We start from the raw sequence: 22,795 nt of genomic DNA, 5'->3' as shown, positions 1-22,795 counted from the left end.
TTCTTTCTGAAAATAGGATGATAAGGGGATGTTTTAGGTCTGTGTCTTTCCTAAAGGCTGCCCTGGTTCTCAGCAGGTGTGAAGGATACAGTTTCTGCGGGATCACCGGATTTGGGAACATATCAGAAAAATTGTCACATTAGTATGGAGGGCCCTCCTCGGGCTCTGAGGTGCTGATTTTGTTCAGGTATTGTGCTTAAGTAAAGACCATGATGACTGTGTTCATGTACTTGCTTAAGAAGAGAATAAGAGTTTTCAGGAAATCTGTAATATAAAATATCTTTGGTCTTGCCTAAGCTTCAGTTTGGTCTCAAAGCAGAGAAATACTGACTATTTTTGATTTGGCGAGCCTCAGAGGTTGACAAGAAGGACAGAGACATGTTGCGTTGTGCCCAAATGCACACAGGACCTATACCACGGTGGAGCAGTGGGACTCTTGGGAAGTCCAGTTCCATCTCTGACACTGAGGAGAAGTTCCCCCTTCTTTCAGTTCTGCAAACAGGACATGTGTTCCCTGTGCTGTTACAAGGTTTTAGAACGCACAGACTGCAGCTCTCAGTAGGGGTAGTAGCAAGAAACTAAGAGTACCTTTTCATCTCTTTCTGTTTTAGCCTGATATTCATGCAAAGAAAACTCCTGCTTCAAGGAACCTATTATACCTGCATATATAATGTGACTTCTCTCCCAGCATGGACAGTCTGATCTACTGTCTGGAGTTACAGACTTTGTACTTACAAAGGGCTCTCAAGTTTCCAGTTTCCCTTTCTTCACAGGATATTCACCAAATAAATTGGTTTATGGTAATACTAGAGAAAGGCTTCCATGTTTAAGGCTCAATTGTCCTCCTAAATATGCAGGCCTGAATTTCTGAGTGATGCAGGAATTTCAGCTTTAGAGGAGCCCCTGGGGCTTTCTCTGTTCTTTCTGACTTTCATGTGTGTATCTAGGATTAGGTCACCTATCTCCAGTGCAGCTTGAAGGGTATGTAACGGATGCTGACTTCTATCTTTTGAATGTTAAAGTCAGTGACCATGTAACTCGACGTGGGGGAAGTTAGAACAGTATCAAATTCTGCAGGCTCCCGGGGGCTTTGCAGAGAGGCTATCTTTCCAATGATGTCTGTAGTGCAAAAACAACCCCGAAACCCTCAACAGCTATTAAAAGTATGCATTTATATTCAAATATTCTTTTTCCACTTTGCTTGTTCTCGACCTTTTAGTTATGATCAAAGACCAATACAATATCTAGACAATACAGTGTCTGGTCCTTTCAGGCTAAGATGAGATGTGACCCCTCTCGTTGCACAGCACGCTGCACTGCCAGCAGGGTGAACTTGGCCTAACAGATCCTTTCCTTTGCTAACTATCATAATTCTGCAGTTTAAAAAAAATATCAAGGTTTGACCTGATGCAAACAGATTGCTGTCATTCCTGGAAATCACTGTGTCTGGGGGCTTGTGGCTGGCAGGTTATATAGTTTGGAAGACGACGTAATTTCACCACACATATTAAATTTCAACACGCGATTATTGTCTACAACAATAAATGTTCAAAGTCATATTTTGTGATTCAAAACAGGCCTTATAAATATGCAGGAGAGTCATATATAGAGACAGCCAGAATGCCCCTTCAGAATGCTTTCTGACCCCTGTAAATATTGCTGTAGTTTTGTGGCCTCTTTCTGATAGTTATTCACCAGGTGGAGTTACAGCACCCAAACTGAGGTATCCTGAAGTTTTCACTTGCAATTTATGCTGGCACAGCACCTGATGTGCAGGTGATACATCTGACTCATCTGAGAACAGGGAGTCTGGATTTTAGTTGTCTAGCACCTATAACTAGAGTTATTTCTTCTGCAACCCAAATCCTGCTGAAGCCATGGGCCCTCACTGCAAAGGACCTCTTGAGAATCTGTGTTGCTACCATGAGACCCATGAATGTGGAAAAGCAGCATGGCTGGCATAGAAATCACTGTTTCCTTTCCCTCAAAGCCCTAAGAGTATGTCTACACCAAAACGTCTGTGCTTCTCTCATCCTTTAAATCACCAAGACTAATTTTCCATGTATATTAGACTTAAGATGCCATGCACTGTTGTGGTATTCCAGATATTCCAGAATTCCTGTATAAATTAGTCTTGTCTTCCCATCCAGGCTTATCTCTAACTCCAGGCCGCCAAAGCAGGTAGTAAATTGTAGAGCTGCTTCTTGAAGCTTTTCCATATCTGTGCTTATCATGCAAAAATAAGATCTGACCCCTCTGTAGGCATTTGTTGCCTCAGCCTTTTGATTTTTTTATGTTAGATGTACCATTTGGCAGGGCTTCCAGCTGCTGGAATGGCTGTGTAAGGCTTTAGTGTAAGGGAAAAGGTGGGTCTGGGCTTGATGAAGAGAGGAAATCATGTCTGTTGGCTCACCTACACCCCAAAAGTCCTGTGGGAGTTGCCTGTCGTCTTTAAATTGCATCTTTTTGCTGCTCCTGCTCTTTTTCTGTCTTGTCTGCTTCCGTTTCTTTCAGCTTCTTTCAAAAAAAGCTGATGTGAATCTTCCTTTTATAACATCACATCCCATTTGCTAAGTGACAGTTGTCACTGACTTCAGGTTCCTTGTCAGGTAATTCATTGCTTGATACCTGCTCACCTAAGCATCTCTTAATGTAATAAGTTTCTTCGAGGGTGGCATAACAACCTATATGGGATTTAAAGGAAGGAGCTCAGATTGTAAAATAGGATTTTGGTAGAGGGACTGGGTAAGCAGACTGTATAAATATGCCAACTTGTAATACATAAGCAGTGGTCATGGAACCACTAGCACCTTTGAGGTCACAGTAAGTAGTTTGCAGCTGGACCACAGGCCCATGTTGAAGATAAATCTGCAAATTTATTGCTGTTGTATGAACAAGTTGCTGATCTAGGAGAAATTTTGAGACCTGGCAGATGAGGGTTGCCAAGTTTAGATTTTTTGCCCATTAAGGTACGAGTGCCCTATAAAAGGCAGGATGGAAGATGTGCAGTCAAGAATTCCCTAAAAGGGGGAAAATACACTTGAACCTGAAGAGACATCCATAGAAGCAGCCCAGAGATAGAAGTGAATGTCTGGATGTTGGGGAGGTGTGTCTGGATGCTGTCTTGCTCCTGCACTGCTTTGGCCACATTTCCCCTCTTCCTCCCCTCACAATCAAATTAAATTGTCATGAAACAAAAAATTCAAAAATTGTTTTGGGAGATGGACAGGAGGACACTCACCTTTGTGTGCACAGAGAGATACACAGCTAAGTATGGACATCATGCTAAAAGCTTGGAAATGGAAACGATAAAATTCTGGGAAGCAGAGCCCAAAGGAAGCATCAGACAAAGCTGGGCGGATGGCATGAGAAGAAAGACTGGATTCAGAGTCAGAACGTGGACTTAGATGAATTGCAGAGGACTCATCAGCTTAGCTGATCAGCCATGTCAAAGGCAGTGTGCCAGCAGTGAACTGCAACTCAACGCTCAGCTTTTCCGTTGGCTGTTTAGAGTAACGCATGAGGTCATAGGCAATAAATCACAGCTTATTATGCATGTTTATTAATAGCTTTATATTTAGGCAGTGAGGATCAATAATGTTAACACATGTATATTATTAGAATATAATAAATCAGGTAGCTTGTTTTATTGGTTTTGCTGGGTAAATGAGCATTCCAGGCTGTTTTGCAGCCTCGCCTCCTCCGCGCAAGATTTTGAAGACTAATATTGATTGACTTCATTTGGATTGAATACAGAATGGTAATATCCTTTGGTGCTCAAATGAGACCCCAGTTCTGTACACTCAAGCAAGTATTTTATGGTAGTTAGTGGGCAGGACAGCTGGGAAAGGGAGTTTTGCATTCTAATCCAGTGCTTCCTGAAGTGTACTAGCTGATGTGTCACATCGTCCCTGTGAATTCCTAACACTTCCTATGCTAGAGGTTGTAGCAGGAGAAGTAAGATTTTGCAGGATAAGGTTATGTGACTGTGGTTTACTTTATGAAACTGTGGTTGTCCTGTCAGTCTGGTTTTCAGACTTGAAGCTGCACATTTGGCTTTCAGATGTGGTTAGTGAAGAATTTTGGGAGAAAGTCAACTCAGGTGATCTTGGATCTTGTTGGAGCTCACTACGTTTACTTCAAACATACTTGATTTCCTTAAAATGAAAATACAAGTAGCTTGTCCTCATGAGCTACTTATACTGTCTTTTCTGTATTTCCTAAAACTTTCCACTGAGTTTGTCTCTGCTACAATAGAACTCTAGTATAATCAAATAAAATGCTTTTAAAAACAGTACTCAGATGCTAATTGAATTGAACAGACTATGACAGTTTTTAGTTACCACTATAATTGCTGCAACCTTAATGCCTGTGGGACTTTGAATGATGCTCTTCAATTTTATGCTGCATAGAAGAAAGAGTTACATGTCAGTATACTCTACAATTTCTGGAATCTTATCTTTGTTTAATTAAACAGCTAATATATTTTCTTTAGTCCTAATGATAAAATGTGGATTTTTATGATTATTACTATAACTTCAATTAAAGCATTAGATCTGTTTGTTTTCAATAAATAAAAGAGTTGAGGAGAATTTTTTATAATGATGCCACACTTGTCCTTTGATGTTGGCTCTCTGACATGCTGTGGCACTTTATTTGGCATGCTTCATGCCTTCATGAGGTGGAGTTTTGTGTAGATACTGAAGCAAACTATCCTATAAAATGTTGTGTTGTAAATATAAACATTTATAAACCTCTTGGTAGAGCCTTTCTGAATGAAGAATTAAAATGCTCCATGATTCAGGCCTATAAATTGAAAAGTAGCCCCTGCTCTGAGTATTAATTTTCAGTGCAAATCCCTAAATCTTACCTTACATTGACTTGACACTTTGGAATTCTCAGCATAGCAAAAACTCCTGACTTTTTTATGATTCTTTTACTACCAGAAAAAGCACCTCCAAATAGAGATGAGCTTAGCCAAACCAGTCTGTCTGTAACACTATAATAAATACAACACCCATGGAAAGGTTATATGATAAATGTCTCTTAAATCAACACCTATTTTTCATTTTGCTGTGGCTTGGTTTGTTTACATCTGTTTGCTTTCCCTGTTCCAAAGAACCACCATATTTTACGGCTGAACCTGAGGCTGTGATTTTGGCTGAAGTGGAGCAAGACGTGGACATCCTGTGCCAGGCGATGGGTGAGTGTGCAGGCGTGTTTGAACTTGGGTTAATGATAGCCCTACAGCCAGTGTTTTTCTAAAAATGATGGAATTTTTATACTCAATAAAAATGTCGTAACTCTGCCGTTTCATTGTAGTTAAGAATTCTGCAGGAGGACTATTAGAGGCAGCTTTTAATTGGCAGGTGCTTTAATAACAGAAAAGGCTTCACATGTCTAGAATTCCACCTAAACCAAAATGGTTTTTAAGAAATAGAAGCACCAGCTATTTTATCACTCTAGTAATACAGGAGGCATCGTAGTCCTGTGATTGGAAGAAGTTTGTCTATATCACCAAATTGCTGCAGCAAGCAAGTAGCTTTTTATTGTCTTGCTTCCCCTGATGCTGTTTAACAAGCAATACACATAAAAATGCCTTGAGATCCTTAGGTAAAAAGTAAACAACCTTGATTAAAAAAAACACCCAAACTTAACTAAGAGCTTGCTTGGATGTGTTCTTTCTTCAGATCATGGCCAATAATGATATTCTTTGTTATGTGATTGTATTATTTCCACTATGATTTAAAAAAAAAAAAAATGTAATGCTTTCTGTAGGAAAGAGTCTGCCTTGCTTTTCTAGAAGGAAGCTTTGCAAATAGTGTGATAAGCAGGCACGTGTGTAAGGGTGCTCTGGTTGCTTTGGAATTTCAGAAGCTTTTGATGAGATCTCTTGTCAAAAGGCTCTTCTGCAAATGAAGCTAGCAGGCTCTAAGAGAAAAGGTCTTGTTGTTAATTAATAGCTTTTTAAACAGAACACAGCAGGACCTGCTGTCAGCGGAGTATCCCAGGAACCTCTTCTGGAACCTGTGCTGTTCAACATACTCATAAATGCCCTGGAACAGAGGTTCAAATACTCTGATAGTAATATTTTCTGATGATATAAAATTATCCAAGATAGTCAACATTAGAACTGATTGCAAGAGAGCTACAGTTCTGATGATTTGAAGTGACTGGACTATAAACTGGCAGATGAAATTATTGATAGAGCTGAAATCCCATTACTATGCAGAAAAGGTATGTCTTCTGAAAACATCAGGTCAGTGCCAAGCCATGCTTCAAAATGTTAGGGGGGGAAAAAATAAGAGAATGCCACTGGCTAATTCCCTGGGACACCCCCGTCTCAAATACTTGACACAACACTCATCACTCCAGTGGAGAGAGAAATGTAGAAAAACTATACCAAAAAATAAAATACACAAAAGCAGGAACGGTATAATTAAAGGTCTGTGGGGGGCTTTGAATACTGAAAAATTGAACTGGAACCCTTTGTGAAAGAGAACACTGAAGGGAAGGTGAGTGGGAGAAGCTGATTCCTTATTGCTTAGTGCAGGAAGTAAAGGAGGTGCCTTGGCCACACAACCTTTAATATTCAGGTAGATGTGTGATAAAGGAAAGAGTACATTTTCAGAAAACACAAGCTGTGGAGGTCATTGGTCCAGGCAGTAGTAAAGAACAGAAATAAAAATTATTTAGAAAAACAAACAAAATTTATGGGAGAAAAATCCAGTAAGGACTATTAAACACAGCTCTGTCTGTGCAGCTGCTGGTTCAGGAAATAGCTAAAGCAGAGATTACTGGAGCTGAGAACGTGGAAATAGCATTCTGTCCTTGAGCTGTTCTTGCATTTTGTGCCTGAGCATCCAAGAGAAGACAATTTCAAAGGAAGGGAAAGCGGCTAGATAGATGTTTATTCTGGTCATGTGCCACCAACTTTGTTTCAGCATGTGTTATGACAAACATATCAGTGCTTTTTTTGTTGGAGAATGTTTTTTCAAGCAGCAGAATTAAAATAAATTTTTGTATCGTTAAAGAAATTAACTTTAAAAATCATTCTGAGATTTTATTTTTAAAACGCTTCTGTTCTGCACAACTATTTGATGAATCTCTGGACTATCTCACTACCACTGGAAAAAAACTATCTGCTGTCTCAAATGTTTTTCATGTATTACAAAAAAAATCCCTGGAGGAATCAGGGGGAGAAGATGTTGACTTCTAACTCATCCTTCTACCCTAACTCTTCCTTTGAGCTGCTGAGCTCCCGAGGGGATTAATGGGGTGCTCATAACCATTCTCAGTAGATGAGGTCTTACCTGGAGATATGGGAACCTGTGTTGAACAAAGTAATTTACTTCTGCTGAACTCTTCTAGTGCCCATCTGATTTGCTGATGAATGTGGTGCAGGAGCGTGGAAACCTGTCTTCACATGGATTATTTTGCTGAGTATCTATAAAACAGACTTGTAAAGGGCAGGTACTAGAATTAACCATAGAGGAGTTTTGATCCATTATTGTACAAATCTGGCAATTGTTAGCATTTAAATTGGGGGTAAATGAAGGTTGCTGTCTCCCAGCTCCAGGCTAGGAGCTAGAATAAAGCACGAGGGGAACTGCAGAGCTGCCCTGTGTCTTTGCTACAAACAGGAAGACAGATTTTATTTTCCCCAGCTCCATCAAGTTCTGTTCACAAAGCCCATTTGCCGAGTCTTGGTGCACTTTGAATGTGTGAGAGACAGATTAATTTCACAGTATAAGCAGAGATTAACTGTAAATAAAATTGCAACTTGCACAGACTAGCTTTATACTTCCCTGTGATGGGGTTTGTGTATCAGCCTGTGCAGTAACCATGCTCTGCTGTATATCTTTCAGCAGTCACTGATGCTGCCTGCATTTGGAATGGGTTCCCTCTAAATGCTTTTTCTTATTTGCTTATAGAAAGTTCAGAGCTGCAGGCAGTGGTGGTAGTGTCTAGGGAGTGCATTTAATTGGACTTTAGTTCTACCTGTTTAGACAAGTAGATGGAAAGATGCTTCTGGGATTCCCCAGTAGCCCACTGGGATCTAGAGAAGGCTATAAAAAATAAATAACAAAAGTGACACAGTGCATGTTTTGAGTCTTTTATCCAGGTTCTTCAGTAAGTTAAATCTGGCAAACAGTCAAGCATCTGTTTCACAGATGGGGAAACTGAGCCTCAGATTGCATAAATTATTTGCCTGAGGTTACAGAGAAAGTGGCAAAGCCAGAACCAGAGTCTAAGTTCTCTGCCTTCCCTTCTCCATAGCATGAATTTGTCTGTGAAAAATGAATAGTGCTGTATACACGCTGAGAAATAAGCTTATTTTATTTATTATTACTAGTCTTTTAGGCCACTCTGTAATCTTTCAAATGGTAAGGTACAACTGAAACTGCTTGGAAGGTGTAGTCTAAAAGGTCTTTAAAGTGTATTCTTTTGTTTGTAACTTTTTCACCAGAAGAGCTGAGAGGAAAAGAAGCAAAATTCCTTTGGGGGTGTGGAGAGAGGGAAGACTGTGATACAAGAGGGAGAGAAGAAAGGCAGCTGAATTTAACCATTTTTATGGCCAAAGAGGCAGCAAAATGATAAAAGAAAATGTGTCCAATTTGGAAGACAAATCTCTCTGGGAAGATCACTGAAGCCCAAATGAATGCTGCTGCCAGGCATCAGAGTGCTTAGATAAGATCCTATTATTCAGACTCATAACTTTGAGTAGAAGAAGATATCCGTAACTGAAATGTAGAAAAATAGAGATTGTAATATTCAGTTTGTCAGCTGAGTTGGTGATAGGAAGGTGTATCTCACAGTGATTATAGGATTAGAAGGTTTGCTAATACTGTTAGTAGAATGGGATTTATGGAATGACACCAGTGTTAAAGGTTTGAGTGTACTGAATGCAGGATTTCATTATTTCCTAGGTGCCTATCAAGTCTAATGCACAGGAAAATGAAGTTGCTATTATTTAAACTTGAAATCATTTCCAGGCTTCTCAGCATCAGGAGAACTATTCTATTTTGCATCATCTGTTTCTTCATTACTCAGTGATAATTTGTATGTGCCCAGGAGGATTTTCAAGAGATGAATAACCCTCTCACTGAGAATTCTGAGCATTGAAATTTACCCTAATTCTGTGTATGGGCTGTTGCATGAATACACTGTGTCTATTCTCTACCAGACAATGCACTCTATATCGTGGATCCCTTCCTGAGATGATTACCTTCTAGATTATGAGTACATTTTATTTTTATCAGCAGAATAAAAGCATCAGAGTTAGTTGTAGTAAACGCTACATGTTTGTAAAAGTAACAGCAGCAATTGAATGTTTTTTTTCAATCTTTCCATGCGTTGTTTGTACATTCTTTCCAGGAGTTAATACAGCTTTTGTCTGCATAAAGTGAATAAGTACACTGAGAGGAGATATGAATGGAAGTATAACACATTAGTATTTAACTTCAGGGTTTTTAAAGTTATAATGATGATAATATAGATCTTCCCAAAGCACTTTTGTGCTGAGAACCTCAAGTCATTGCCAAGATTGAAGGGAAACTTGCTGTCTGCAGATGCTCTCTTCATCAGTGACATCCCATCCTTAGTGCTTCTGTCATAACCCTGCTTTTCTCTGTTTGGGCAAATTTCACTCACCCATGAATTTAAGTCTGTAGTTCGTGACCATATTACAAGGGAGTGTGAAGCTCTGAGGTTCTAAGTGGTATGTGTTCAAAAATAGCTGCCAATTATGAAAAAGCCATGTTTGAGCCTGATAACTAAAATCAGCTTGATACCCTTGTGATCCTGTGATTATCCAATCACTTAATAAAATACCTGCTTCATTTCAGCTTCCTGTATAGGGCACTCAGCATTTGATCAGTGAGGGATTTCTGGGATGTAGAGATAAAACACTGTCTGATATGAGGAGTGAGGTGGGAACATCTGTGTATGACTGTTCTAGGACCCTGACATATCTCAAAGTAAAGAGAATCCTACATTAAATTTACAGACATTTCATCCCAGCTGGCTGGGCTAGGACTGCAGCAAAAAAAGTATGAAATAACCGTGTCAGTGCTTGTGGAATATGCTCATGGAAGAGAACACAAATAAACAGGACTGTGAGCTATATCTAGAGTAGGATTTTTGTTTCTCCTAATGCCTGCATTTTTTCAAATAACAGGTGAAGCTTGATAATGAATAAAAATAATAATTTAAAGCTATGCCATTGTTGGCAAGATGTTGTTTGTACATCAGCTCAAGCTAAACTGCCGAACTGGGACTTGGAGCCATGTGAGCACTTTATTTTTCATGTGTAAATTGCCATTTCCTTTTTATTTTGACATCTTAGCTACAGTAGCACAGAAGAATCTTATTTGGGATGGAACAGCCTTAAAGACTTGCTGCATTGCCACACTGCTGCTGTTTAAGCAGCATGATTCTGGCTTTCAATGTGAAATTGCTCTAAATCTTATTTTGTAGTAGCATGAAATATGATTGGGTGAAGAAAGTGATTTGATAACATGTTTTCTCAACATTCCCTCTTTCACTGTTTGCTGGTTTTATTCCCACATGTTCTGCAGTGTATTATTACCATTGATAATGTAAGAAGCAGCCTCCACTTATCAAAAGCAGCTTGTAAAACTCTAAATAATTTGTGTAGAAGGATGGGAAACCAGGGATATGCCCGTAACAGTGCTGGGTATTTTGACTACCTAAAACATGGTTTGCAAAGACTAATAGTGATATGATTCTTTCTTTTTATTGTCTGATAGGTGTTCCCATCCCCACCCTGGTCTGGTACAAGGACTCTGTTCCTCTCAGCAAGCTAGAAAACCCCCGCTACAAGGTGCTGCTGAGCGGTGGGCTGCGGATCCACGCCCTGCGTCCTCAGGATGCTGGGATCTTCCAGTGTTTTGCCAGCAATAAAGCTGGGGAAATACAGACATACACCTACCTGGATGTGACTAGTGAGTAAGGAGTTGTGATAAGAGATCGATGAGCTGTCTTGTCCTCTCTGTAGGTGATCCCACATCCATCAGATTTCTCCACTGCTCTTTGCTTGCTTAGTTCAATTCACAGAACCTTCATTTCTGTCAAGTGTACCTGCCCTTAGCTATAAGGCACCCCAAAATGCCCTCTGTGGTCTGAACACAAACTGCTGACGCCTGTAGTAAAACTGTCCATGGCATTGGGGGCTTGAGGTGAACTTTATTTCACACTGTTAATGGAGAACGTAGTGAAAATAAAAAAAAAAAAAAGAGGTTAACTGTGAAATACTTTCATCTTTCCTTATACTTAAATAATTTAGTTCTAATGTAAATCTGTTCTGACTTTGAGCTACTGCTTTCATGATTGTGCATGGTATCATTTTAACTGCCTTTTGTCTACAACTCCATTTAGTTAAGGACAGAAAGTTCAAGTTAAACATCTTTTTTTTAGCCAAAAAGTCTGATTAAATAGTTTTATTAATGAAAATACACTTTTCTCTATGGAAGAATTAGAAATCCTAGTAGTCTCTTCTAAAAGTGATAATTAACAGGCATTTCTGTAATACTATAACTCCTCCTCAGTAAGCTGATTTTTCGCCCAAGACAGTTTACACATACTGACCAGAATTCCTACTGGCCTCAGAAAATAGATCAACCCCAGTTATATATATATAGGAAACTGCAGGAAAAAAATACAGTAAAATGCAGCTAGGGGGAAATAAGAGAGAAAAGAAACTTGGGAAATATCTTGGATGAGACTCAGGTTCTAAATTCTTTTGGCTGACATTTAAGTTTCAAAGTTAATGCCTTTCTCAAGTTGCTTTTCATCTTAAAGAACTCAGTTATGAAGATGAAAGAAAATAGTTTTGTTTATCTAGATTTTTAAACTTCCCCCTAAACGCTCATTTTGAGCTTTATCCTCCTTTTTTTTTTTTCTAAGCCATCTTGCTTGTACATGTACAAGCACTGATAGATTTTTACCTTTCATGTAGGTAATAAACTGAATTAGCCAATTCCTAGGAGATGTATAATGAAAGGTTACAGTCACTGCTGAAGGGTTTTCAGGTATTACTGTCATGTCCTTCTCCGTGATCAGCTCTGTAAAAGTGGATGTAAAGTACTCCATCATAATAGGTAAGGGATCTTCCTGATAGCTGATGCATTGAATTTTTTTAATATTTGATTCCAGACATTAAACCAGCATTTATCCAGCCTCCTGAGGACACCACTGTTACAGAGGGGATGACCGCCGTGCTCACCTGCCAAGTTTCAGGGGCTCCCAAACCTGCCATCTCATGGAAGAAAGGTAGCCTGTTACTAAGCTGTTGTGTCATCCACGTTTTCTTATCCAGTCCTGTTGTTGAGATCCTGTAGATCCATTGAGTTCTTATTCCTTCGTTTCCCTGGCTCTGCGAGCAGAGGGGTTGTCGTGGGGCCGCTGTGAGCCAGTGGCCTGGACAGGCTGTAGCAGTCTTTTGGAAGAACTAGAATTGCAGTGCTTCATCCCTGCAGTCTACGTGACACTAATCATGCTGTTCTTCCCTTCTGTGTTTCAGGAGAGCAGATCTTAGCCAGTGGCTCAGTTCAGATGCCTCGGTTCATTCTCCTTGAGTCTGGAGGGCTCCAGATAACACCCGTTTTCCTCCAGGATGCTGGCAATTATACTTGCTGTGCAGTCAACTCTGAAGGAGCTCTGAATGCTTTTGTGATGCTGACAGTGTGGAGTAAGGATAATGCTTTGTTTAAAGTCTAACTTTAATCAAGTATTAATCACTTTTTGTTGTATGCTCAGGAAATTTTCATAAGTAATTATGCTTCACTCGTTAATAGAGATACTTGTATGATTTAATAGGAATAATGTATCTATTTTAGGAAACCTATCACAAATACCTTTTTTGTTTGTAAAATTATGCATATAAACTTTTATATTTTGTGAAAGGAAGGGCATTTAAATAGCTTTTCAGTCACAATTACAATTTCACTCAGGTTTTGCCTTGGCAAATCTCGCATTGCAAATCAGACCTTTTAACTGGTAGAGCTGGGTATTTGCAGTTGATTTCTGCCTCCAGGAGTCTGCAGGCAGTAGAGACCAGCCCATGCTGTTAGTAAGCCCGTGGCCACAGTTACAAGATATGATTTTCCTCACACCTTTGTATTTTTCTTTGGCCCTGGGCACTGTTGAAAGCCAAACCAAAGTACAGCAGGCTTCAGCTAGTCTCTCATGCTGCAGAGTGGCATGGCACAGGGCAACCAAGCAATGATTTTGTTCTTCACCATTTGCACTTAATCTTGATTTTTTTAATTTATTCTGTTGGGGAATAGAGTCTCATCTGACAAGTTCACCTGTGTTACTCCTGAGTAAGTTAAATTAAGTGTAACCTGGTTTTTTTGCTACTAAAAGGTAGGAAATGATGACGCCTGAGCTGGGACTAAAAATAATTTAAAACAATGAAGATGATGATGGTAGATACAGAAGTGTTGCAGCCCTCTGTCCTTTCCTGTACTTGAAGTACTGTCTGTGCTGCTGACGTGTGGTGCATATTTGGCATTTGTTAATCTCAGAACTGTGCAAGTTCAATCAGCAACATTTTTCCTTTTGAATGTGGGAATACCTGAAAGCAGTGCTGGCACTTAAATGTGCCTCTGTCATATGTCCATCAGATTTATATCTCATTGACAACATAGAGTTGGTAAACTTATCAGGATGTTTTAAACTGAATGATATCCAGGTGTTTGGATCAAGTAAAGGAGATTCTCAAAGGCATGGTTCTTATATGTATTATGGATAGTTACTCTCCATTGTACTGCATTAGAGAGGGGGAAAAAAGTCAATATAACCTAATAATTCTGTGGCAACAACACCGTTATAAAGCTAGAAGGCAGACATGGATTCATCAGGAATAATGCTAAAGATTCCATGCTATTAGAGTTAGCTTTTGGTTTTGCTGATGACTCTTTCTTGTGCATGTATGGCGTATCTCAGTAGATGCTGATTATCTCTTTGGGGATTTGGGACTGATTAACAATATCCACATATCTTCTGTACTCACCCTAGTTGTCTACCTGCTTCAGCTGATGATATCTGCTGCTGCTACTGTGTGTTGGGCACAATAGAGATCTTTCACACCAGATCTGGTTGCTGTAGTTACAGCAATTATTGTGTTCTGGGTCTCCAGGAGGTGCTTGAATAAAGATGTTCTGAAACATTTGAGTAAACAGCATATCCTTTTTATATGGAAAATTCAGACTACCAGAAGCTCCTCCTCCTTTAAGCTCTTTCCTGGGTTTGACAAGATTATAGGGTGCTGTTTAAGTTTTCCCTTTTCTGGATGTTTTTCTAGTGTACAGATTTCCTTTGTTTTTGTTTTCTCTGCTCCAAACTGTGTGACTTGCTTACTGACTCGCTCTGTGTTCAGCTTCATTTATAACACATTACAGACATACTTGTGGCATTATGACTTCAGGAAGTTGCCATAAGTGCTTGCCACAGGACCAGTGAGAGTCAGGACAGCTTTAGCTCTCTTCCTACCCAGCTCACCACCGACTCAGACTCATGCCCTCTGCTGCTTTTGCTTCTCTGCACCCCGCAGCCTGTCATCTCTTCTTGACACAGTGGCATCAGAGGGAGGGGAGCCTTCACAGCAAAGAGGAATGGCTTGCTTGCTTTGAATGACAAATGTTCGTTTGCCTGCTCTTGGAGTGAATACCCAAGTCAAAACGCTGTAATTTCCCCTGAACCATGGCTTGTGTTCCTTTCAGACCGCACTTCCATTGTTCACCCTCCTGAGGACAGCACTGTGATCAAAGGAACCACAGCCACTCTGCGGTGTGGAGCAACTCATGATCCCAGAATTTCAATCAGGTTGGTGGTGTCAGTTCTTATTTGTGTGGTTTAGCCGAGCTTAATTTTCTAAGCTCTATGGATAGCATTAGGTGAAAAGTTTCTGGACCCCAGATTTTAACACCAGACCCCTGATTACTGCATTGTGAGGTTGTACACTGTATCATTAATCATATAAATCCCATCTTCCATTTCAGCCTTATGTATTATTTACAATGAGCTATGTTCCACTTCATGACTTCAATATAGCCTTCCATGATTTTACTGTCAAGGTTAATACACTATCAATAAAACCAACTTGTCAGAAGCTGATACTTAATGAGAGTAAAAGCCAAAGAGAAGGAATAGGATTTCAGAAGTGTTTACATGGGGGTGCATGAAAGCCACATAAGAGATGCTCATGTTCTTGGAAACAACTCAATAACTAGGGACCATATTCTGTTTTAAGTGTGTGAAGGAAAACAGAATTTGTCTGAACTATTAAAATTTGTACTACAGCATTTAGAGAACGTTCATAATTTAAAAATAAATTTGTGATAAAAATTTGTCTAGTCTGAAAGCAACACGAGCAAAAGAAAATGCAAGGAACAGGTTGGAGGGTGCTAGAAGGGTGCACTGCAGAAAGTTTGAGAAAGAGAAATACAGTTTAAAAACTTCATGTGGAGATACTTAATTGACCATGGGCTATACACACCTCTGTGACGTGTGGGTACATGTATTTTGATGGATGAGCTCTAGTAACCCTTGCCACAGCAGTTTCAAGGTGTTACTGATTATGGCAGTTTAATGTTATTACAGCCTTAGCAGAGATGGGCCAACGCCTCAGCTGTTAATTCCAAGCTATGATGATCAGTTTAAAATGCTGATGAAGGAGGTCTTAAGAACTTGAACATTTATGAGTACTTCACCTTTTCCATGTCAAACAGATAGTATCTTGGACATGGTTACATGTCTCCTTCTGATTGGTGATCTAAAACTTAAACTTGTAAAAGGTGTTGCTTCTGAAAGTAACTGTAGGAGCATGTCACTTGTTATGTGTGATCACAGAAGATGATAATCCTACAGCACAGTTCATATGGGTAATTAATAACGGAAACATTGTAATACTCAGGTACCTTTGGAAGAAGGACAGTGTTGTAATAAATCCATCCAGCAGTTCCAGGATAACACTAGAAAAAGATGGAACTCTCCTCATCAGCCAGACTTGGTCAGGTGACATTGGAGACTATACTTGTGAGGTCATTTCTTTTGGAGGAAATGATTCCAGAATGGCTCGGCTAGAAGTGATGTGAGTATTCCTCCTTCAATATACACTATTCTTGGTTTCAGAGACCCTGGGGCATTGTTCTGTCATGTAATTCTAGGTTATATGGGGATAAGTTTGATTTTTTTTGGTGTGTTTTTTTTAGGGGAAATTAAACCTGGTTCATTCATGATTAAAAGGCCTTGAAATGTCCTCCCTTTTTCATGCTGCCACGCTGCTTGGGCTTCCATTTCACCGGAGCCTTGGATGTTACTTCCAAGTAATTGCATCTCTCTGAATCACTCCGTGTACTTATCCATCTGGTTGGGTGACTGAGCTCAGGGAATAGTGATTAAGAGGTGGTAGTCCACTTGAAGCCAGTAACAAGTGAACTGCCACAGGGGACTGCAATGGGACATGCTTTGTCCAGCATATTTATTAGGGATCTGGAGAAGGTGTTGGGCTGCATGCTCATCAAGTTTGTAGGTGGCACAAAATGGATGGAGGACAGTTGATGCACTGGAGTGCAAGGCCACCATTCAGAGGGCTGAGCAATGGGCCAACAGGAACCTTATGAAATTCAACACAGACAAATGCAACATCTGCATCTGGGGAGGAATCACCTTTTGCAGTGATACAGTACAGTCACTGACTGGCTGGTAGCAATTCTGCTGGAGAGAACCTGGGGATCTTGGTAGACGGCAGTTGAACGTGAGCCAGCTCTGTGCCCTGGCAACAAAAAAGGCTAACAGCATTCTGGGTTGTGTTAACACGAGTCTAGTAGATTGATGGACATTATTAACCCCTTTTATCTGACACTTATTAGTCTACATCTGGAATACTGTCTCCACTTTGCAAGACCAGACTGAATAAATTGGTCTGATCTCATAGCTGACTGCTTTGAGCAGGAGGTTGGACCAGAGACTTCCCGAGGTCCCTTCCAACATGAATCCTTCTGTCATCCCACGCTGTAGGGGCTTTCCCATAAAGCTCAGGTACTGCACTGTGGTGCCAAGGCTATAAGAAAATGCTTTCCTCCTTTTAGTATTTTTTTATCTGTTAAACATATATGAGAATTGCTGGTCCCTGGACAGGCATTGCTTACTCTTGTGTTCTCTTTACTCGTCTTTACAGGGGAAAAATATTTTTATGTATGCCTTTCTTTATTCCTAAGGATCTTTAAAAATAAAAACAAGAAAATGTTTAAAGTGCAGTTGAGTTCTGAAAATGGATTATAAAAATGTCGTTACGGGGTTCCATATTTTCCCATTTCTGGCATTCCACTGGGGTGAAGTGCACATCCATTTTATTTTTATCACTAAAAGCAACACCTGTGGTTTTGGTACATGTGTGGAGCAGATCAAATGAAGAAGGTAATGTTTTATGTAGACTTTTTATTTATTTGAGTAGTGCCGCATGCTTTAGTTCAACTAAAATTGCATCTGTTTCTGCTGGTCATGCCTGATGTCTCTGAGAAGATGGCAACTTCTGCTGTTGGCAATGTAATGAGTTCACCTCTGAGATTTGCTATGCAGAGGGCTGTTTGATACAGCATTATTCTGACAGTGCCAAGGCTAGATCAGATGCCTGTTTGCAGAGAGCGGTCATACATTCTTTCTCTAATTAAGCACTCCTCAGCTCTCCTCCTGGAGTGCATTTTACTGCTGGTTTGAATCCAAGAGCAGAAGACAATTCAAAATATATTGCTACTGTATAATCATACTTGCTTTTCTCTGAGGCTGTTTTTGAATGGAGGGCAGAGAAATTATGGAGTGAAGACTGAAAAGAATGTTAAAACGTGGACTTTGAAGCAAGGCTATAAATACGTGCTAAAGACATTAGCAGTCTGACCATTACTTAATCCTAAATATCAAAAGATGCCCTGTGCAACCCAGTACAGCACAGCAGATGTATTTGCAGTTCCCTGGTGACCAGTGAGAAATAGTTTCATGCTCCATAAAATTTGGGCCAGAAGTTAGCTGGGAGAGGCACATCTTGTGTGCATTGCTGAGGCTGCCCTTCTTGCACCCCAGCTTGCTCCAGTTGTGGCTGTCTCTCCATGCACTGGGACTGGCTCTTAATCGTGCATCTCTGCTTCCTCCAATGTTGGGTTGCCCACCACCTGTTTTTCCTCAAGGAATCAAAGAAACATATCGGTTCCACTCTTTCAGAGGACTTCAGTAACTGATAAGTCATTCAATCACACCTTGAATTGTGACGTTTTATTTCAAAGCAGTGCTGCAGGTAGAGCAATAATGCCAAAACCTATTGCATTCCTTTGCAGCTTTCATCATTATCGTTTGGCTCAGCAGCACAAATCTGTGAGAGATAGAGATACATGATACAACAGAAGTGAAATGAAGAAGAAAATCTATGGAAAGGAAACGTCTGAAGTAAAGCTTAAATTAAATTCTAGCTCGTATATGAATGACAGATCTATAACATTCCCTATTCTCCCAGATAATTCTCTTGTGCAGAACATTAACAAACAGGGCATGTACATTCCCATCGATGAGCACTTACACTTCAGTGCTTCGAGTAGCACTAATGTCAGACAAATGTTCAAAGGAGGCCTCTCGACCAATTACAGGCTGGAGCAGTCTACCAACAGATAATATCATAGCCTACCTAGTATTATCTGACAACTCCAATTGTCTCACTACCTTTTTTCCCCTAGGAACCAACATGTCCCTGCTCTACCTCTAGGCACGTCAAGAGAAATTTCCAAAGGCAGAAATAAGTTTGCTACTGATTTCTATTCAAACTGATTCCATTCAAAGCCATTGACCTTCAGGGTGACTTTCAGTTATTTAATCTCTGAGTCGTCTGGTTTTCTAATCTGTGAAAAGGAGGAAAGAAAACTTCTTCCTTTGTCTTCCCTTGTTGGAAGACAGGTTTGAGGAAAAAGGAACTGCTTCTTGCTAGAACATGGTAGCACAGAGTGGTACACCTGGGTGGTGCAAGCAGGATAGATTATTTTTCTCAGTATGCCTATGAAAAAATAAAATATTTGAAAAGGAAAGCCAGAAAACTAATGAAGAACTTGCTAAAGTGCAGCCAAAGGTTACCTTGTTCATCAATTTTGCACTGATGGTACTTGGGCTCAGAAACTAATTGCTAGTCAAGATACTCCATTTGTTCATTTGTCTTCCCTCTAAATGTGTTTATTCTTCATGTACATCACTTGATTTGATTTGCATGAGGTAAAACATTTTCAAGTGATGTTTCCCGTCTGCAAGAGATAGATTTTGATTTTTTACTTTTTATTTTTCCCTAACAGAGCTTCTTGACTACAAATACAGAAACATTTGCAGGTCTTTTGGTGATGAGCTTGTGTTTCTCTTGCATTCCTCCAAGTCATAGGATTTGATCATGAAAATAATTGTATGTTATGAAACATCTCAGCTTCCTTTAGCTTACGTTTCTAGTCCTGTAAATACCATACTGAAATATATATAGAGGAAAAAATGCTTGCTCCTAAAGCTGCATAAGCTGAGTTATCACAGTGTATCACTCACCTGATGGGAAACTGTGCTGATTCCAGCTCAAAGTATCCTGAGGGTTCTCGGTACATATAAAATATGCAGAATTATCACTATCTATGCCTGATGATACCTGCTGCTCAGTATCAGCCTGTCTGCAGTCCATACTAAAGAATCTCTTTGTTGTATGAATGTGACTGAGAACTATGGTAATGCTGCATTGTTGGAAAATCAAAGCCCTGTACAAGCCTGTGTTATGTCACAACATATAGTAAAATCTTTCAGGCTCTTTCTGTATGCAAAAATATGGGGAGGACAATGTAATACAAAAATAGACAATTTATTCTTGGCAGCAAGTTCATCTTCTTTCAGTTCTCTTTCACCAGAGAAAGAACGATTATTGTTCTGTCTTCTTCAAAAGCAGGAGAGGGGAGCTAACCACTTATAATAAAACCCAGTGGGCTGCCAAGAATGCACAGTGTTGCCTTTCTCAATCATTTAGACACGAATTTTGATACCCTTTTTACTAAAGTGCTTGTAATTGCTATTTCTTCCAATTTCTTCCCAATATATCCCTTATAAAAACAGCTTGATTACTAAAAATAAATTCAGTAAGACCAAAGCAGAGTAAGAAATCAAAATGATACCTTATTACAAACTTATCTTCATAAGGATCCCATGTCTCTAGGTTCCAATAGCCCATCTCTTTTTCCTTTCTGCAGGGAGGGAAAACAGGAAGGATGTCAAATTTGCAAATGTGTTATTCCTTCCCCACTAGAAAGAAAGCTTCTATTTATTTTTCCAAGCTCTCTATTGAGATGTCATCCAAGACGTAAGGTTCACTGCTGAGTCTAAATACACTTGATACTCAAAAGAGGAATACCAACCAGAAATACACTTGGAAATACAATTGTGTCTGTTCATCATTGAAGGTATATCAGAAAGTGAGGTGTTTTTAGCAGAAAGAAAGCATAAAATTCAAAGACCTTTCCCAAGTTACTGGTAGATTCGAGCTTGTGGTGACAACCAGGATGAAACAGGCAATAAATCTGTGTGCTCCAGGACTTGGCAAGCCTTTTATTTCCAAAATCCACTTTGTTACAGGCCATTGAGAGAGTCATGGATGCCTTGCAAGAATCCTTCCTGTGTTTAGAAGTTGGAGAGGATTCTTTTTCAAGAGAAAGTGGGAAGTCCCGAGCAACAGATGGCATATTTCTTAATTTATAACATTATAAACTTTTATGAGCAAAGTCATTGGGGCTGAGCACTTTGTTGGGCTTCCTGCCTCAACTTCTTACCATGTTATCTGGTCTAGCAGATGAACCACCTGCTCCCAAGTAAACTTGTAATAGTGGACCTGATTTAGGAAATAATTTATGAAATAGGAGTGGGGCTTTTCATAAACTGACAGAAAACTTGTTTAATCTCCCTTGCCTGTTTATTAATCCCCTCTTCAGTCGCAGTCTCTCTAATTACCTGCTGTTGGACCATTTTTCTCAGAAATCTCTCCAAACCATGTCTGGTTTATTTCCCTCAGCAAATAGTCTGCTTTTAGCTAATTTTATAAAACACTCTATGTGTTTGCTGAGTGAATTTTTCAGCTGCCCTCTGGCAGTGATGAGCTGACTCAAAACATTAGGGTTTCTGTTTTGAACATATATCATCTGCAACTAGCTAATATTTTTCTCCTAGATTGTCACAATGACTTCATGTTCTTTTCTTGCAAATCCGGTATTTTAATTGCTTTGTCGGAGTCCCCTTGGGTCACCTTGGTGGCTATGCCATTAACCCTGGGCTTATCTATCAATTACAGATTTAGAAGTGTCCATATACGTATTTTGCTATCATACAAATAAGTTATGGAAAACTTGCCTCCATGTAACTTTTCAGCATTACAGCAGTGAGGTCTTGAGATATCCCGTGTTGAAAAAACCTTCATGTCTCTTCTGTTAGTGACTTCACTAAACGAAAGATAAGAATGCTGGAATTAAACTTCCAGTGTCCAATTAAGTTATGGAAAACTTGCCTCCATGTAACTTTTCAGCATTACAGCAGTGAGGTCTTGAGATATCCTGTGTTGAAAAAACCTTCATGTCTCTCCTGTTAGTGACTTCACTAAAGAAAAGAAAGATAAGAATGCTGGAATTAAAATTCCGGTGTCCAATCAAGGGCTGTTGTGTGCCTCATGTGTTATTGTCCTAAACCTCATCCACCGTCTTGGTATATCAGAAGTTGAGCAGTTCTGGTCTGAGGTCCTTCTCATCCTGAAGAAGTGTTGGAACTACCACTCCTTGCAGTGATTTCTTGCATGGTAGCAGCAAGGAAAAGCAATTCTCTTGCAGGAATAAAAGAAGCAATGATCTCTTTGGGGAACTTGAATATTCATGAAGGTGGTACAGGTCTCATTTATCATCCTTCCACACAGTATGTGGTAGCAAATGAGAAGGAGACAAAGTGTAAATGCTTGCTAAAGTAAGAATTACTATTTATTAATCTCTGCTTTTGTATACTGCAAAGAGAAGTACACTTCTCTGCTGAAATATCCTTGTAGTTTAAAATATTTATTTCTGTCCAGGTGTGTTTCTTAGGCACTTGTAATGTCTGCCTTGAGGGATTTAAATCTGTAAGCACCATCTGTTGCTGTTCAGTGTGGACACATATGGCTAAAGAATATGATATTAGTGGAGATAGGTGTCCTGTATGGCTGCTGCAGCTCACGCTACTCAATCTCTGTCTGAACAGAAAGTGCCCGTTTCCCTCACGCTGCTGACTGATTAACTTTTTGTGTCAATCTGAGAATAATCAGCTAAACCCAAATCCTAAGCAAAAAAAAATCCCACGTTTAAACTCAATTTAAAGAACGTGACAAAGGGAATGTCCCCTCTCCTCCAAAAGTCTTCTGAGGCTTGTACACTAAGAAAAAGAGACTGAGCTGTAAAGTCTGTCTTAGTCATATAACCTCTGTCCTCAAATGAGTTAATGCAGCCCTCGTGAATGCATGGGGAAACAAGATCAGTAAAAGCACACCCTGAAAATATCCTTAATGCATACCAGGAGTGTTATTTACTTCCCAGGAAAGGACTTCCATGGGAATAAGTTTGTTGTGAGTTCCCCTTCAGCCATCCCTTCTACACTGCTCCCTGGCCATAACCCTCTGGAAGAAGCTGAAGCCACAGCCCATCTCTGAGCTCTTCCCCACAGGGCCTGGTGATAAATGAAGAGAGGGCTGGGGCTTCTGGGA

At 39.8% G+C, this 22,795-nt stretch overlaps 1 protein-coding gene across 1 annotated transcript in view; it reads left to right on the top strand.

Moving 5' to 3' along the window:
• Positions 1 to 22,795, top strand: part of LOC103774139 (protein sidekick-1-like) — a gene marked incomplete at both ends in the record, with an annotated part of 264,514 nt that overhangs the window by 196,017 nt on the left and 45,702 nt on the right. Inside the window, 6 exons of the mRNA XM_008941529.1 lie at positions 5,120 to 5,203; positions 10,773 to 10,967; positions 12,178 to 12,294; positions 12,545 to 12,712; positions 14,748 to 14,850; positions 15,941 to 16,117. Coding sequence (XP_008939777.1) covers positions 5,120 to 5,203; positions 10,773 to 10,967; positions 12,178 to 12,294; positions 12,545 to 12,712; positions 14,748 to 14,850; positions 15,941 to 16,117 — 844 coding nt within the window. The remainder of the gene's footprint in view (positions 1 to 5,119; positions 5,204 to 10,772; positions 10,968 to 12,177; positions 12,295 to 12,544; positions 12,713 to 14,747; positions 14,851 to 15,940; positions 16,118 to 22,795) is intronic.

The sequence above is a fragment of the Merops nubicus genome, unplaced genomic scaffold, assembly GCF_000691845.1.
Source record: "Merops nubicus isolate BGI_N331 unplaced genomic scaffold, ASM69184v1 scaffold12270, whole genome shotgun sequence".
Classification (NCBI taxonomy): domain Eukaryota; kingdom Metazoa; phylum Chordata; class Aves; order Coraciiformes; family Meropidae; genus Merops; species Merops nubicus.
The sequence above is the reverse complement of the archived record's forward strand: the minus strand, read 5'-3'. Positions and strand labels throughout refer to the sequence as shown.